At 45.8% G+C, this 18,172-nt stretch overlaps 1 protein-coding gene across 1 annotated transcript; it reads left to right on the forward strand.

The window, feature by feature from the left end:
• Positions 1–1,652: 1,652 nt before the first annotated feature.
• On the forward strand, positions 1,653–12,044 carry FAM83A (family with sequence similarity 83 member A; the record flags this gene model as incomplete). The annotated part of the gene is made up of 4 exons (XM_083866139.1): positions 1,653–2,231; positions 5,012–5,179; positions 6,654–6,778; positions 11,445–12,044. 4 exons carry the CDS (start codon positions 1,653–1,655, stop codon positions 11,989–11,991), a joined length of 1,419 nt encoding a protein of 472 aa, XP_083722265.1. The 3' UTR covers positions 11,992–12,044.
• Between the last annotated feature and the right edge of the window lie 6,128 nt (positions 12,045–18,172).

The following is an 18,172-nucleotide window of genomic DNA, read 5'->3' on the forward strand; positions in this document are numbered from 1 at the left end:
CGCTGGCAGGGCACAGTCCTGCCTGTCAGGGTAATTAGATGGCATCATTTTCGGCCTAATTGCGCAGAACAGGTCAGGAGATAATTAGTGACTTTGGGCCGCGTCTGGCAGCTGCGGGCGGATGTTGGGGGTGGAGGGAGGGAGGGACGGGGTAGTTTTTAAAATCACCCCCGAAACCCAGGACGGCCCCACCGCCGCCCCTCCGGGATTAATATCCGAGCCATTTCATACCTCTTTGTCTCGTCTTTACGCGCGATTATTATTTTTTTTTTCCCCACCCCACAGGGCACCTGACATAGACCCAGAATCCGTGAGGCCGCCCTGACAAGCTGTCCCTGTGCCAGGCCGTGCCCCACACGGCCCTCGGGGGAGCCCGGGCCGGCACATCCCTGGATCCCCGGGATCCCGCCCTCCCTGCGGAGCCGGGGCTCAGGGGAGCCCAGGATTCCCTGGATCCCCGGGATCCCGCCCTCCCTGCGGAGCCGGGGCTCAGGGGAGCCCAGGATTCCCTGGATCCCCGGGATCCCGCCCTCCCTGCGGAGCCGGGGCTCAGGGGAGCCCAGGATCCCCGGGATCCCGCCCTCCCTGCGGAGCAGGGGCTCAGGGGATCCCGGACACGGGGCTCCCGTGCGAGGGAAGTGTGTCACACGTGGCTGCAGCCAGGCACGCACACAGGTGTGGGCACCCCGGGCAGGTGCGCCCGCCCCGCCTCTCTCTCTCCCTCCTCTCCTCTCCCTCCTCGGTCAGACCGGCCGGCCCGGCTGCCCCCGGGCTCTGCCCTGTCACCTCCTTCATCCCCCTAATGACACAGCACAGGGCTGCCACGGGGACAACGTGACTCGAGAAGCTGCAGCCTGAGAAGGGAAAAAAAAAAAAAAAAAAAAAAAAAAAAAAAGCCCTAAATGTGCACAATCAAGTGATGAGTATTTCTGATGCTTTGAGGCCAGCTCACAACCCTCCCTCCACGTAATATTCAGGATATGTTTGGGAAGGGGTATTTTTCTTGTAATAGGATGGCGTAGTCACAAAGCTTTAAAGAAATAAGTGAGTGAATCGTCTGTGGTAATAGCAACATACTCTGGACGGGGCACAGTGACGAAGTTCACATCTATTTTTAAGCCTGCCTGGCAGCATGTAGGTGCGGAGCAGAGCCCATGACCCTTTTTGCTGTTTCGAAGCCATGGACATGGCTACTGTCTCTGTTCCAGTCCAACATCGGGGCTGTTTTTTCTCCCTAGCAAATACTATGGGAAGACAGAGGAGCCTCAAGCTGTTTTGAAGATTGTGCAATGATGCTTGGGAGCCTACCTGCTTTTGCCTGAGTGCTTTCCTCACTCATATTTCACAGGATGCCACAGGAAGGGAAACACAATCGAATCCGACGGCCGTGGTAAATTTGGCTCGAATTCTTCGTACGCCCCGGGGCTGAGGTGGGTGCCTTTCAGATAAGCAATCTAATCAGCTTTGCACTTGTGTCCCATCTGGAAACAGATTGTTGCCGGAGTACACCGCCAACTGAGAAACAAGCTTCAGGTTCGTTTTGAAGATAATTGTACCGACAAATTCAGGGAGTGTGAATTCGCCTGTGGTAATAAGATCTCTTTATTTTTATTCATAGTTAATTCGTTCAGCCGAGGCGATTTCATGCCAGAATGCAGAGCTCAAACAAGAAGGACGATTGCAGTGCCCGTGGCACGCATATGCATGGTGCCTGCCCGGCAGATCGGCTGCTGCTGCGACAAAGAGCCATGAACCACCCCAGACATATGGGCAAGATAAAGAAGAGGCTCGAGGATATCAAGAACCAGTCCCCGAAGTTGACAAAAGTGGATTTCAGCCACAACGAAAGCATTAGATTGGCCACCGACGCCTTCTTGGATGGTGGGACAGACTCTTACCTCGAAACTCTGAGCAAAGAGGGTGAGGTGGATTTCCTCTCCTCGGAGGAAGCTCAGTACATCAAGGATAACGCCAGGGAGTCTTACTATGCCCAGGAGTCCCCGGGTGCCGACGGGGCGGCCGCGCCAAAGCAGAACGACGCCGGCTCACTCCCTTCAGGGACCTACTTCCCCACCATTTCTGACTGCAGTGAGCCGGCTCTGCTCCACACATGGATTACAGCAGAGAAGCCCTACTTAAAGGAAAAATCCACCGCCACTGTGTATTTCCAAACGGAGAAGAACAGCAACATCAGGGACATCATACGCCGGTACATCCACAAGACCACTCAGGTATGAGGGGAGAATCACTGCTCCCTCTGCACTCGGTTGTTTCTTGCTCTTACAAGCTCAGGTGAACGTGGTGTTTAATCCAAGCTCCGTGTGTTGCAGTGTAGCTTTGCTCTAGAAAGTGGCTCTAGTGAAGAGCCTGTTGTTGAACACAGCCAGTGCTTTTTAAAATTTCCTTTTTTAAGTCACACCAACATTTTTTTTTATGTTGGTGGCTTAAAAAAAGCTTTCCCTCTTGTAATCGTCCATTCACCCAGTGGAGGATTAAATGTGCTGTAGAAAGGACAGCTTGGCTCTGTCCCTTCTCATGTACCCCCGGCAGGATGGTGTGATCTGTTCAGACCACTGCACCATTAATGAGAATTAAGCCTAAGTGGGCTCTCAGCCATTAGGAATTGTTCGAGGGGATTTGTGGGAGATGTGGGTGAAGGGGAGGCAAAAGACAGGCAAGTATGTCTGGTATGTCAGCAGCCATCCCCAGAGGAAAGAAATTTTTCAGAAAGTATACCTTCCATCCCTAATGTGTTGCCTCTATCACTTAAAATGTCATGTGGGCTCCATACAGAGACTCTGCATGACTTGGCATGTGGGAAAAGAGCAGATGATGCCCCTGATTACATACAGGTGATGGAGGCCACAGAGGTGGCAGCCACAAGCCAAAGCCAGGCTGCCCACACTCTGGGAAACCACGAACTGAGTGGCTGGAGAAGGGGACAGAAAACTTACGTCATGTGTGTTCCAGCAGTTCTCTTGTTTTCCTGGAAAAAAAAATCTGATACTTCAGGGCTGTGTTTACCATCATCCAGGAGTTTTGCCCATATATAAATTCCAAAGAGCAGCAGCAGTTTCACCCAGGAGTGGTCAGGAGGCAAGGCAGGATGCACCAGTGCTGCCCAGCACAGCTTCCAAGCCCTCTGGAGCCAGAGAATTCCTTCCACTGTGTGACTTCCCTGCGAGGGCAGGGGCTGGTCCTGGAAACACGGAGTGTAATGGCAGGGAGAAGGATCCCCGTCGGCAACTGCTCTCTCAAAATCTACAAACAAGTGCTTACCACACCAGGGGAATTGCAGATCAGTCATTTTAAGTTGGAGGCATCAGAAAGATGCAGAAACGGGTGAAATGTCTCTGGAATAATAAAACAGGCATCAGATAAAATATCAGCCCAGGATAATTTTCTGACTCAACAAGAGAAAGCTTTTAGGCAAAAAAATTGGGAAATGTGATAGAAACCCATGGTTCACACGACCTTCTTAATCATCTAATTTACATTTAGAGAGTGTGCTGAAGCAACAGTATAAATTTGTCAACTGCTTTTTGAGCACAGTTTTCCAATGGCACCAGTTATTAATTAGCTTCTGGTAAGGGTCCATCCTGAACAGCCTAGTATTTGATACATGCATTACAAAATTAAATAACAGAATAATGACTGTGTTAATGGATGATCTCAAACTGCAAAGGATTGGCAAGTGATACTGCAGTTTTAAGACCTTTGTGGAATTGGTGCAAATCACAAAACGAAACTCAGCCAAAAGAAATGAGAAGTACTGCAAGTAAGAGAGGTGCAGAAATATAAATTGGGAACAGGTGGTGAAAAGCAGTACCAGAGAGAATGGTCTGGAGCTGGGGCATGAACAGGAAGTGTGGATGTGAGATATTTGACATAATAGTGCTTACCTGGCCATGGCAAAGCTCTTTCTGAAGCCCCAGGCTTTGGCAGCAGGAGGAAGGTGTGGGATCCTCACTGCCCCACAAATAGTTTGGCTGCCTGAAGAGGACACTGCCTGCACAGGATGTGCCTGGTCTTGCAGGATTGATCCTCAAGGTAGCAGGGGGTGTAAGCCTGCTGTTATGTGTGGGCATAGGCTCTGGACTAAGATTCAGAGCAAGCTGGAAGCAATTAGTAAAACAGATCTACAGAGATGCTGTAAAGTTTGTTTTGATTGAAGTTGATATCCCATGAACACAGTTATCAAAGGTTCCCTCTACAGTCAGTGGAGAAACAAGCACCTCCTGAAGATAAGTCAGGTCATAACTGGGCTGAATTGACCCTTTCCATGGGCAATAGCAGACGTCAGACAAGACCAGCACTTTCTAGTATGGAACTGGTTTTATATCACATTTACAGTTCCCTTGACCTACACTGGCTGCAGGCTGTGCATTTAAATGGTTGCCAGGGCTTTTATGCCCAGTCTTGAGACTTCTACACACTGTTCTGCCAGTTGTGAATTGGGGAGCATGGATGTGTGGCCAAATTGTAACAGTTAGTTTGTAAATCAGTGTTTTAAAAAAGATGGAGCTGTTGGAGTCTATCACCCCACAACCAACAATGGGGTGAGGCTTTTTAAAGCCAGGGCTGTCCAGGTGTAAACAATAAAAGAGAAAGCCTTATCCAGGGGTTCTTGCTGAATGTGTGTGGCTTATGACACCTAGTGAGCTGTGTGGCAAGGGCTGTGGTTTTATTTAGCTACATCCTTATCATTCTCTGGTAAGTATCTCAGTGTATTTCCCAGTGCTGAAATCTCCCCTACAATTCATAGATCATTTTGGGTTATATATTGTGTGTTATGTTGTCTTTATATGAGCAATAAAACAATGAGGCATTGTGTTTCATCAGTTTAGTGATTCAGGCACTTAGGGAGAAAACCAGAAAAAATATCCACGTGTAACTGAATACGTGTTTATTGGAATATTTTTTTAAACAAATAAACTACATCACAATGTCCTCATCTCAACCTTAAGTTATGCAAATTGCCTGTGCTAATGCCTGTGCTCCTTTTCTGAAGGTGTTAGCAATCGTGATGGACGTGTTCACAGACACCGAGATACTTTGTGACCTCCTGGAGGCAGCGAACAAGCGCATGGTCTTTGTCTACCTGCTGCTCGATCACAGCAGCGTAGACCTTTTCTCGGAGATGTGTGACAAGCTGCAGATTGCTGAGGATCTCTTCAAGGTACTGTGGCTCCCTGGAGCTCTTGGGCTGAGAGTTGTCTGCCTGACTGCAGGCACTCTGAGCTAGAAGCATGGTTGTGCTAGGGTCAATCCACCTCCTAATTAAAAGGAAGCAAAGGATTTCCTGGGGTAATGTTAGCACACCCAGTTCCTCTTTGAAGATGCCTACGTTTTCCCATGGATATTATAGGAAGGTAAGGCATTTCCATTAGCTCCCCAGATTAAACTTATCTTGGCCCTGAAGTCTTAAAACAGGGCTTAAATTTCCCTGGTAGAGTTATCTAACATAGGCATTAGAGCTGCTTCTGTTTAATAGCTCTGCAGCAGCTGTGGTCTGGCAGCCACAGGGAGAAGGTGCACAAAACTCTTTTGCATGGCCACTGCTTGGTTGCACTGGGTGGTTTCTGTGTGTGTTAAAATGTGGTAAAGCTCTTTTAAAGATAAACCTCAAATTTAGGTGGCTATTAGTTTAATCTGCCTTCATCTCTGTCAGAGGGAACTGGGTTTAAAAGAACCCATCCTAGGGATTATTTCAGTTGTTGCTTGAGATGCTCCTATGGCATCTCCCTGGGGATGGGTGATACTGCAGAGGCCACAGATCTCTGGAATGCCAGCTGTGGGCACACAGGAGACCTGAGGGCATCTTACATGCCCCAGACACCTGGTTTTCTACAGCTGAATTCCATCCCAAATATATAAAGAAGCTGAAATTAATAATGCATGTTCACAACTGTTTGCATGCCTGTAAACCCTCACTCCTAAGGAGAACAAGCCTGTGCTATTTGTTGTAAGTCTCCTGCTACAGCACATGGGCTTCCACAACGTGTGAGTCAAATCCTTGGTGCCTCTCATTTACTGAGGCCTTGATTGTGCAAAGTGTGTGTATGGCCAGCAGTCAGGGCCTGAAAGGCACTTGCTGAGGTACAAGGGCAGTGCAGAGCATCCCACAGGCCAAACTGACCTGCATCCCCTCACAGGAGTACCTGCATCTGATCCCAAAGGACAGCATTTGTCTGGGCTGCTCCAGCAGAGCAGCACGTGTGTCCTTGCAGGCCCAGATGGATTGGAGGAGCAGAGGTTTTCCCCTGCTTGTCATGGCACAGCCAATGTAACTCAAGGGAGCACAGCTACAGCAGATTGTGCCTCAGTGGAAGGCAACAGCTGCTCCAGCTGTGGACACATCCACGCTCCTTTTGGCTGGGGTAGGGTCAGTTACTGTCCCACAGCACAGCTCCATCTGTGGGAGTTTTCATGCAGGTTTATATCCCCAGTAAAACAAGTAACCCCTTGGCAAGTGAGAGACCTTGGCTAGGTTTCCTCTGGACACAAACCTTCAAATATCACATCAGAGAGTCCATGAAGAAATTTAAGTTTGGGGCAGTGAAGAGCTAAAGGCAGTGGGGGAAAAGGGCCCTCATTGTCTGATTTTTAAATAAAAAGACATGTAATTCACTCAATTTTATTTTTATTTACAGAATATTTCAGTCCGGAGTGTTACTGGAGAGGTTTACTGTGCCAAGTCAGGCCGGAAATTTTCAGGACAAATTAAAGAAAAATTTCTTATCTCTGACTGGAGATATGTGCTCTCTGGATCTTACAGGTAAGATAAGCCAGTGCACTTCATGTCTAGGTACTCTTTTATGTTTTTTAATACTCCTTTCCAAAAAAACTGCCATGGAAATTTTTGTAAGGTAAGAAGCTTTTGTTTAACAAAAAACACCTCATGTTTTCAAGTATGTGCCATTTTTCAAAAATCTATTTAATTTGCTTTAAAGCTGCTCTTAGTTCATTATAGAGCATGGGTTTTAATTTAAATGTTTAGAAACTAATGTAAACAACTTTGTCAGTGCAGCCCTAGGGCAAAACTAGAAATGTGTACAGCTTACCATTATGCTTTCCTCATTGTTTGGGTTCTCAAGTGTTGTGATCATGAGACATGATACATTTCTTTCTCTCTTGGGATCCCTTAATGCAGCATATGCCACTTAGTGTATCTGAGGATTTGTTCTTCATATGAAAAATTTAGTGATTAAAGGTAAAACAGAAATACTTCAGAGACTGGCTGGTTTTCCCTGTGTTTCATTGACAGGTAGGCAGTATATATCTACATTACTGCTGTACCTTCATTTTTTTCCTTTTCTTAAAATTTCATTTGTTTGTTTGTTTTGTTTGTGCTGCTATAATTATTTCAGGTAGTGGATATAGCATCTCAACAACTGGATTTTTGAGTAAGGTCCTAGCTCCTCTGCTTAGGGAATTTCAGGAGATTCTGAGCTTGCATCAAATAAATGAAGTTTCTGAGCATCATGCCTACATAGATATGTTTCACAAATGACCAAGTGTATCATAGAAATCCAGATACAAAAATACAAGAGGTGATTATTTAATTTAAAGAATGTGACTATTTTTCTTAATCCCAGTTTACAATTTGGAAGTTTAAATGCCTCTGTTCTGATAAAACTGTGCCACCAGGAAGTTTATAGAACTATAGTAAAAAAGGGAGAAGTGAATTTGTGGGGATGGGCTGCAGGAGCTCAGATGTACACTAACACAGGCACCCACTTTTCATTCCATTTCCAAATGAACCATCAGGCAAAACTTAGTGGACACTCAGGGTTGGGGGATTTTTACTGACTGTTCCTTTGTTTTCTTGTTATTTTGGGTGTTTTTTAATCTCTTGCCAAAGATGTTTTGAAATCCATCAGCAGAGTTGTATAAAGTAGAAGTAGAGGATATGTGGTAGAAGGACAGAACAAGATCTGTTTTCTTTGACCAATAAGGTTCCTTTTGGTTTCTCTTTCAATACCAAAAAAACTAAAAATACCTGAAGTCCTGTGCAGTCACTTCTGTGTGCTGTTGAGTATCTTCTTATCTCAAGTACCTTGTCAAATTATGTAATTCCATATCCAGCACACAGACAGAGAGGGTGGTGAGGAACAAATGTATTTAAAACTATAAAGAAACTATTTAACTTCAGCACATTCAGCACCAGTTTGCAATTCACATGGGTTATAGCTGGCTGCCAGTATGTGGCATTTCTTGCTAGCTCTCACTTCATTAAAAAAAGAGTTTTGTTATTTTGCCTGAATCTTATCCACCAACCTCTTCAGGTATAAACAAGAATGATGTTGAGTGAAACAGATTCAAACTCTTCTGCAATGCATTTGTTGGAAATCCCATTGGAGTAGATCTTAAAACTGATACAAAGATTTTAAAATACACCAGCAAATTTCACCAAAGTGCTGAGCTCTGCATGGTGTTGTAATAGTGGTGGGGGGAACAGGCTGAGGAAATAAAACAGCCCTTCAGGACATACTCTCAATTTTTATTGCCAGTGTCTATGGTGAGGAGTTAGAATGCAGTATTTCTTTTTGCTGCCTCTGTGTCACTCTACCTCATCCTGTGATAACTGTTATTCCATTTTTTAATGAATTTGAAATCAGATAGTGCATGAACTCAGCATTCCAAAAGAAGGCCAAATGAAAACAGCAGAAAGCACAGACCTTGATCCCCAGGGGCAGCTGAGTATCTCCCTGGCTGCCAGAAAGCCACTGGCCTCTTCAGAGTCAGGTCTAACATCTAACACAGACAGGCTTTGCCAGGAGCATCAGTTCAGCTGGGGCAGGTTTCTCGCACACAGGTTATCCACCAGCAGGCAGCACTGACATGTGGGGCAGCCCAAACCTGAGCCCAGCTGAAGACCCCAGCCCGTCCTGCCTTCAGTTTCAGATCCCACGTGTGTTGTGCTGCACGTTCCTGCAGCACTGCAAACACAGGGATGAGAACGTCCCTGGTGAACTGCAGCTCCAGCAATGCAGAGAGGACACCCATTACAAAACAAGTCCAGTGCTGAACAGGAGAGGTAGGATTTGACTGAGACAATCATAAAAGAGAGGGTCTGTAACAGGACACAGGACAAAGCCCTGGAAGGATGGCTGAGATCAGTGACTAAATTTGTGATACACTGTTGGCCCCAAGCCAGGAATCGCTTCTTTGTGCTTTCTTTTCGTTTGATGGGCCTCACCCAAAAAAGCCTGGGAGAAAAAACAATCCCTCTGGGCAGGTGGTGACAGTAAAGACCCCTCTGAGCCCATCCCAAAAGAGCACTCAGAATTGTATACTAAAGAGCAAAACTGGGCCTAAAACCTAAACAATGTGTTTTCTCTTAGAATTAAGCCAATGCAAACCTGTGAAGTCTTTTATGCCAGGTTGTGTTTTGTTCTCCAGAAGAGTGCACAGACCGTAAATTGCTGGGACGCACTACAAACAAGTCCACAAGTGTTTGTCTAAAATCACAAAGATCTTACGTTGTAACTTTGAGCTGCCATCAGTTCTTGGAGAATCTCTGGGCTATTCATTTGCTCTAACTTTCTGTTTACAAGGGTTACAGGTAAAATCAATGATCCACAAACTAATCTGTCTGTCAGGTACTCCAGGAAGATACACGTGGGAATAAATTATCAGAATTGGGCAGAGCAGGTTTTTTTCCTCTGATTATGTTAGGCTTTTAAAAGCCATTTAAAAGTGTAATTGATTTTTGTTTCTAAATTTTCTTTTATAAACTAAATGTATCTCTAGCATATAAAGTATAAACATGATACTTTAGAACTCAGCCCTTTCATGAGTTTGTAACCTTCAATGTAGATATCCTAGAAAAATTGTGTGTATTTTTGTATTTATTCCTGACCTATTTAACAGTTAGATGAAGGACATGAGAAAGTTTAGAGAGCACTGCTTAGTGAATAAAGGCAATGTTGAACTGGCACAGCAGATGTTAACACATCCAGCAGGGAGTTAGCTGTGCTCTTTACCTTGGCTCCCAAGGTTTTGTCCCTATTTAGAATGATTAGAACACAGTGGAGGAGAAGTACTTCTATTCTGGTAACTTACTGTGTGTTCTCATGTCCAGTCATAAAATGTACAGTATAAATTGTATGGGTGCCCAGTGGCACTGAACTAGTGATTTCTTCACTCCTCCCCTTGCTCTTGAAGCAACAGTATAAAACCAGAGTATACCTCAAACCCAACCCTCTTCAGGAATGTTCTGGACAAGCAGATGTAAATTGTCTGTCTTACTGCCTCAATATCAGCTCAGGCTGTCAGTCTCACTGAGCTTCACAGGAGTTTTATCAAAACATGACAAGATTTTAAGTGTACACACCTACAGCCAAATCTGGCTGTCAGCAGCCCTTGTGCAAATCCAGCGTAACTAATAAAGTCACACAGGAATAACCATAGCAGAGTTTTGCCAACACAGAATAACCTCAGGTTCAAACCCACCAGTGCTCTGTATCCTCTGCTGCACAGCTCAAGCCCTGGTCAGTTCAGAGAGTAATGACATTTCATTCTCTCAACTATGCTCATTTTATTGGTGCTGCTGCTGCTCAGACATGGCAGCCTGCACAACACAATCAAGCTGGCTTGTGGTTTTATAGAAGCACAAATTTATGTTTGCTGAGTGGATTAGGGAAGCACATAAAAGAAAAATAACTTAAAAGCTGTGGGTTTTCCTAAGGTGTGTCTCTGAACTACCAGAATTAAAACTATTGTGGTGTTTCTCCCTCACTTTACAGCAAAGTATTACATTTATTTTTGGAAATGCTGTAGGAAATACTTGTTATTTCATTTTCTCTGTAGTGAGGAAAACAAGCATTTGTCAGGTGTGGCAGCTTGTTTTGTGGTGTGGGATGTGGCAGGAAGGCTGGGGTTTTATGTGTTTCTCTTGACCAATGAAGAAAGATTATGGAAAAAATTAAAACAAAGGATGGTTCTTTTTTCCTAGTCTTTTTGATGTCACTTGGAGTGGCTGAGAGCTACCAAGTGGTAGGTATGGCACGCTGCAGGGTACAAGGTACAATGTATGTGTAAGATGCGGCAATACCTGAATTTAAGCATTGTGCATGGAAGAGAGGTCCCCAAAAGAAGGGTCTAAACTCCTTTCCATGGAACAGACAATACCTGGGGTACTGTATCTGACATTTATCCCTGCAGTGGATCTGGATCACCACTCCCTTCAGGAGGTTGCATAACTTCACAAGGTTTCTTGAAGGTTTTAGAGGCAGCTGCAATAACAAAGATTGATCCAAGTCAAAGAGCACTGACGTGAACTGACCTGAAATTCAACTGCGACACCATGTTCATCCCGTGTTTAGACAAGAAGCTTCAGCACATTTCAAACACATTGCCTTTCACATCACCCCTGCGGGGGATCTGCAGTTCCTGATGGCCGGCATTAACTCTAACCCTTCCCTTGTCTCTCCTTCCAGCTTCACCTGGCTGTGTGGCCAGGTTCACCGCAACCTCCTCTCCAAGTTCACGGGCCAGGTCGTGGAGCTGTTCGACGAGGAGTTCCGGCACCTGTACGCGCTGTCCAAGCCCGTGCGCGGCCCCAAGACGCCGCCGCGCAGCCTCCCCTTCCTCTTCAGCCGCAGCTGGGCCGCCCCGCGCAGCCTCCCCTACAGCGACCAGGGCAGCGCCAACACCCTTTCCGACTCCTTCAGCAGCCTCTCGGCCGGCAGCACCCACCACAGCAAGCAGAGCCCCAGAACTCCCATCTTCAACAGCAACTTCGCCCCGCCTTCGCCTCTCCAGCGGGTCAATTCCTTCCACAGCTACGTCTCGTTCACTCCCCCGCCGGCACAAAAGGCCATCCAGCCCAACTACTATCAGCCGCACTACATGGCCGAGAACTCCACGGTTCCCTATAACAACATGAACATTTACAGACCTATGAGGCTCAGGCAAGAGGAGCCGAACAGGACGGGGTTAAGCTCGTCCTGGAGGTGCCTCCACAAAGCTAACCTGTTTGCATAATAACCACCTTGTTTGGAAATGCGAGTAAATGTAGTGAGGACCTGTTTAGCAATCGCTTGTGTACTGATGAATATAGAAGATCTGTATAATACAAATGAGGATGATTTCAAGCCTCTTGTTTTGTTCCTTATGGATGCTTCATTTCCCTGATTAAAAAGCCAAGGCTGCTAATGTGTGAACCTCAGGTGCATCAGGGTCCCAGGAAGAACACATCTGAATAATGCTGCTCACAGTGCAACACTGCTTACACTGCTTCTGCCTGTCACCTGCCCCTGGCAGTATATTCGTGTACCAGAAGGACACTAACTGTTTTTCTTGTGTCCAGACAACTGAAAGGGGTAAGGCACAGTTTACTACCATGCATTTTATGCACTTGAATAAGGAGACTTAAAGCTGCTATTTCTGTGGCAGAGATCATGCTGGCAGAAGCAGGCCACCTTTGTGCTCTCATCAAACCTTAATCTGGATTTAGGGGGACTGTCTTCAGTCTGGCAGTGAAGCACAACTCCTGCCACAGCACTGTCTCAGAGCTCTCTCTGCTTGAGCTGCACAGCAAGGAAACAGCTGTTCCAAGGATTCTTAGGAAGGGACCTTGACATGGACTGAGACCAGCAGTTCCAGTTGTGGAAGATGCCTTACATTCACCCTACGTTCACTTCCATGGTCAGCAGCACCATGTGTTCCCAGCACACTTGGTTATAAATCTCCAGTCCAGCTCAGGGCAACTTTCCTCAGGCAGAGCAGCTGTGAAGGTTCAGACTGAAAATGAAGCTGAGTTAAAGAAGCAAAGTCCTACTAGTAACACACCAGGACTGAGTTCCAATTCATTTAATTGCACATGGATCTTTGAAATCCTTTCTGCGGTCATCTGATTGAACATGAAATTAGAGATACTGCCGAGTTCTTCATAGCCTCTGATTTTTAAAAATAAACTGGGTGTCTGTAGTGCCCATGGACTGCAGCTACAAAAGGAGTTACAGAGGTTCAGCAGCTTGAACCAAAACAGAAAAGCTTTCTGCCAAATAATCCATGAAATCTAAGGAAGCTTCTGTAAGCAGAAGTAAGAAAATTCATGAAACAAAGGATTTCCTTCCAAAGGTACCAAGATGCCTAACAGCTGCTGATTTTTCAATAGATATTTTTTCCACACCTGCTTTGTATAATCTTTTATCTGCCTCCCAACAGAAAACAGAACCCTAAACACACTTGAACTTCTCACCTGCTGAAAAAGGAATACAATTTAATTATGTAGACTGTGGACAATCATAATTGTATTCAGGTGACAAAGGTTTCTCCTCCTTGGAAGAGCAATCATTTTGGAAGCATACCTGTAAAGTTTAAAAAAATATTATGAAAGTAAAAGGATGGACACATCCTGCTCTAGCTTCAGTATGGGTGTTTTAACCAGTTAATACCAAATTTTGGAGTCCATAATAATAATCAACTATTGCATATAATTGTAAATTCTGTACATAGCAACATTTTTTGGATTCCTCGGGGAAAAGGGAAATTTGATTTTCATTCCTATGATAATTTTACTTATCTGAATATAGCAACCATTCAAATAAAAGACTTTTTTTCTTCATATTCTCTTGTCCTGTGCACCTTACTATCTTCTCTTTCAAAAGCTGAATGAGTCCCATGCAGTCAAAGCCCAGATGGAGAAGAAACATATTTTGTTTCTTTTGAAATCAACAGGAACAGAATTAAGGTGTCCTAACAGATCAATTAAGATTTTCCTTCTCAGTGTGGTTCATTTCACTGATCTGTTGTAGCCCAGCTGGGGTGGTACAGAGGGAGGTGTGGGGAGATGTTTGTAGACCTTGATTTCCTCAGGCCATGACCTGTGAGGTCCATGAAGTCTTTTCACCTCTGTGGGGCAAGACAATTTGCCTACAAAAGTTTTGGAGAACGTAACTAATGGAAAGTAGGTAAGGGTCAAGCCAGTAATCCAGAAGGACCACTGTGAGTTTAAAGTTAATTTAAGCTGGATCAGGAAAACAGCTTGTGTTGGTTCAGACAACATCTGAACTTGAACATCAAGTGAATGAAATTTTCAGTTTTGATGGAAAACAGTCAGTTTACAATTTTAGCAACGAGTTGTTAAAAATCCTAAGAGGCCCCCACAACTTAGTGAGAAAGGGCAACATTCATAGGCAGCTGCAGAGACTGTCAGGAAAGCCATGGCAGGTGCTGACCTGCCCTGTCCATCTGCCTCAAGGGAAGGGCTCAGATAGACTCGGCCGCCACACGGTGCACCCTCCTCAGGTGTGAGGATGACAGCAAGCTGAGTGCTGCAGTGAGTCACCCGAGGGAAGGGATGTTTTCCAGAGGGAGCTGGACAGGCTGGAGGCCCACATGAACCCCATGAAGTTTAAGAAGGCCGAGTGCAAGGTCCTGCACCTGGGCTGGGGAAATCCACAGTACCTGTGCAGGGTGGAGGATGAATGGATTGAGAGCAGCCCAGAGGAGAGCCTGGGAATACTGGATGACTTATTGGAGGTGAGCTGTCACTGTGCACACACAGCCCAGAAGGCCAGACGTGCCCTGGGCTGCATCCAAAGCCCCATGGGCAGCAGGGCAAGGAGGGGATTCTGCCCCTCTGCTTTGCTTCAGTGGAGACCCACCTGCAGTTCTCCCCCCAGCTCTGGGCACACAGCCTGCAAAGGCCACTAATTACCCTCCCCAGTGACTCAGTACCTCATCTGGGCTTTGCTGAGGCTTGTTGGGTTCCCCTGCTGCCCTCCTATTTTGTCCTGTTTTGAAGAAAGATGATCTAGGTGGGGCTAAAAAGCTTAAGTAAATGTAGCCTATACCAACCTCCAGATTATCTACAGAAGTGAATTTCTAATTAAAAGTGATTTTTGGGGGGGATGTTTAGACTTTTTGAGAATGGGAGGACTTGTGGAGGGCAGCAGGGGCCTCCAATGGGTCCCAGCAAGGCTCAGGTGAGGCCTTAGAGCTTTCTGGGGGACATTTAAGTCCCCATGTGGGCCCTGCAGAGCCTAAGAGAAGCCTCAGGACTTTTTGGAGGGCAACTCTGCCATGTCAGAGCACCACTGGTGCTGACAGTGATAAGGGCACTCCTGTCAGGGCTGGTTCTGTGCATGTCCTCACCACTGGGAGCAGAGAGCAGGCAAGTGCCACTACCCAAGGCACTGTCATGCACCAGGAACCCACAGCTGCCCCTCTGTTCACACCCTGGAACTAAGCTGGATGAATAGGCTGGGCTTGGCCAGGGTTTTCCAGAGTATCCCCTCCCCAGCCAGAACTAGCCCTGCAGGTCTTTCAGCTGGTGTCCTGTGAGCAAGTGCTGCCCATTAAGGTGTTTTGGAATGTTCATCCTGGTGCCCAGACGTACAATTCCCAGCAGATCCCACTGGCAATTGCTGCTCACACTGGAGACACCCAGAGGAGCCTGTGCTCCAGGACATTCCCTATGCTTGCTGCCTGGGAACTTGAGAGCATTTCACGGGTTGTTTCTTCCACAGGCTGCTTCCAGTCACCCAGGATTTCACCTGACTTCCATGACTTCAAGTATCATGGAGAATGGCTTGGCAACTACAACCAGCCAATTCCCTCAGGACTCTAGGACACGTCTCACCAGGTCCCACAGACTTAGGTATGTTCAAGTTCCTCAGGTGCTCTCAACACTGATCTTCTCTTATGGTAGGAGAGAGTTTGCTTCCCCATTCCCTGCCTTGAGACCACTGACTCAGGAGGTGTAAGAGGAGAGGCTGCCAGTGAAAACTGAGGCAGAAAACATTGAGTACCTCAGCTGTCTCCATGTCCATTGTTAGCAGTTTGCCACTTCTTCCACAGGCTGCTGCCTTTTTATTTTTCTTTGTGAGACAGACAGTTCCCTGGTCTTACCCTGTTATTCCTCCTAGAAAACAAAAACCATCCAGGTGTTACTCCTCCCTCAACCATTGCACACCATACTCCTTCTCCTTTTCCAGGACCCTCACCAGGCCTGCCAACTGCACCCCCATTCCTGGGGAGCAAGAAATCTTGGAAATGATTTCCAGCTTGCTCTGTGATGGACAAGAAGGTGATGGGGAATAGTGAGCAGGATTTGTGGGATTTGTGGTATATCACATAGGAGGCAGGAAGATCAACTGACTCGTAACAAATGAACCTCCCCAGGCCCAGTGCTTGGAGGGTCTCCCTTCCAGCATTCCAGCCACTCATCCTGACATAGAGTTACATCCAGCCTGATGGGAGTCCTGAAGTATTGTCAATTTTCTTCTAGTCTTCCAGAATTTCTGTCACTAGTGAACCCAATTTTACCTTACCTACTGAACCCCCCAATGACTGATGCTGTCCCCAGTTTTAGTTACCTTTCCAGGGAGTGTGGATCCTGCATGGACAGTCAGGTGAACTCCCCCAGTACTTTCTATGTCATATGCCATCACCACACTCACCAGGTGGGGAGCCCACACAGTCCCACCTGGGTTCCCAAATTGCTCCCAAAATGGGTTTGCCTGCATTTTTCACAGCCTTGTGTATGTGTAGCAGAAAGAAGGCAGGAGAAGTTGGCACTAACCTACAACCCCTTTGCTACTCCCAGCAACAAAAAGGTGCCTCTAAGCTGGGAGCACAAGCAGGACTCCATGTTACAATCCTTGATTCTTCACTTTTACAATGCTCACTGATGAAAACAGAGACTAAATAAATTTTTGTTTTCCTTTGTTTCCTCGTGTTGCCTTTGCTTTTTCTCGATTAATTTGTTTTTATTGTGAACCACAGGTCTTTTTTCTATCCATCTTATTTTCTCCTTCCCTGTGGTGCTGTGGGGGAGGGAGTGATAAAGGATTGGGGTGGGCACTTGGCAGCAGGCCAAGATCAATCCCCCACCCACTGACAGGATGACAGGTTTTAAATTGAAAGAGGGTCGACTGAGACTGGACACAAGGAAATTTTATTTTTTATTATTAGGGTGGAGAGGCACTGGAACAGGTTGGCCAGAGAAGTTACGGATGCCCCATCACTGGCAAGGTCAAGGTCAGGTTGGATGGGGCTTTGAGCAACCTTGTTGAGTGGAAAGTTACCTGCCAACCCCCCAGGCAGAAAGGCTGGAACTTTCATGACCTTTGAAGTTCTCTTCCAATTCAAACCATTCAATGATTCTGTGATGAAAATTGTGTTAATGTTACTAATTACAGCACTAACACGTTTCCTCACCTCAAAGCCAGCAGCATTCAAACACTCAATAGCAAGACACATCATGGGGTTTGTAGACAACAATCATTTCAGGAGCATCAGAACCAGCAGCAGAGGGTCCTTCCCAAAGCACCTGTACCACAAGCAAGTGTTAAGGTAACAAAATCAAACCTCAGTAACTGTTAGTGGATTCCCAGTTGCAATTTGCAATGCTAAAATTTGCTGCTTAACTCAGAATGGAGTACTGATGCATGTACTAATACCAACAATAATATCATAAAAGCCAAATCACGAAGAAATCTATTACAGGCGGATGTAAAATTATGCAGGACGTAGAAGCAACAACGAAGCATTCAATGCAAAATGGAAATGCAAAGCCTCTCTTGAGACATGATCAGAAACAGAAAACTGGAGTTAGAAGAGGCACAAGAAAGGGAGAGGCAGACCAAAAAAGGAGGAACCAAAGTAGCTGAGATAAGAGATAGCCAGGCAAAAATGGGACAAAGGAACATTTTATAGCCCCAGTGCCCGTAAGTGCTGGTTATTTGGAACAGTAACTATGTGACATATTCAGAACAGCATTCATCTTCTTTTCTTTGCAGTAGTTAAACCCAACATTTTTGCTTTATTGTTATGTTTTAGAAAATATTGCCTGTTCTTAAGAGCTACCACTTGTCTTTAACTCCTGGAGCCAGTGGGGTGTTAACCTTTGTGTTCCTAGCTTAAGAGACAATGTCAAGTCAAACAATCTGCACAGACAACAAAAAGTTTCCAATTCACCTTGGCTAGCTGCTGTGTGTTTTGGACTTCTCAGTTGCAAAATGACAACGTTTGGCAAGTATTTAATTTGCTGCTAAAACAGTTCCAATGCTATTTGTGAAGCCAAATAATTTGGTGAGTTTCCATTAAATGTCTATACAGATCTGGTCCCACAAAAGCTGCGTTCTGATGTCCTAACAGCTGAGACAAAACAAATTACAGTCTTTTTATGTGGCTACTCATGACCTTCAGTTTAAGA

The sequence above is a fragment of the Zosterops lateralis genome (genome assembly GCF_965231275.1).
Source record: "Zosterops lateralis genome assembly, chromosome: 1".
In the NCBI taxonomy this organism is placed as follows: Eukaryota; Metazoa; Chordata; class Aves; order Passeriformes; family Zosteropidae; genus Zosterops; species Zosterops lateralis.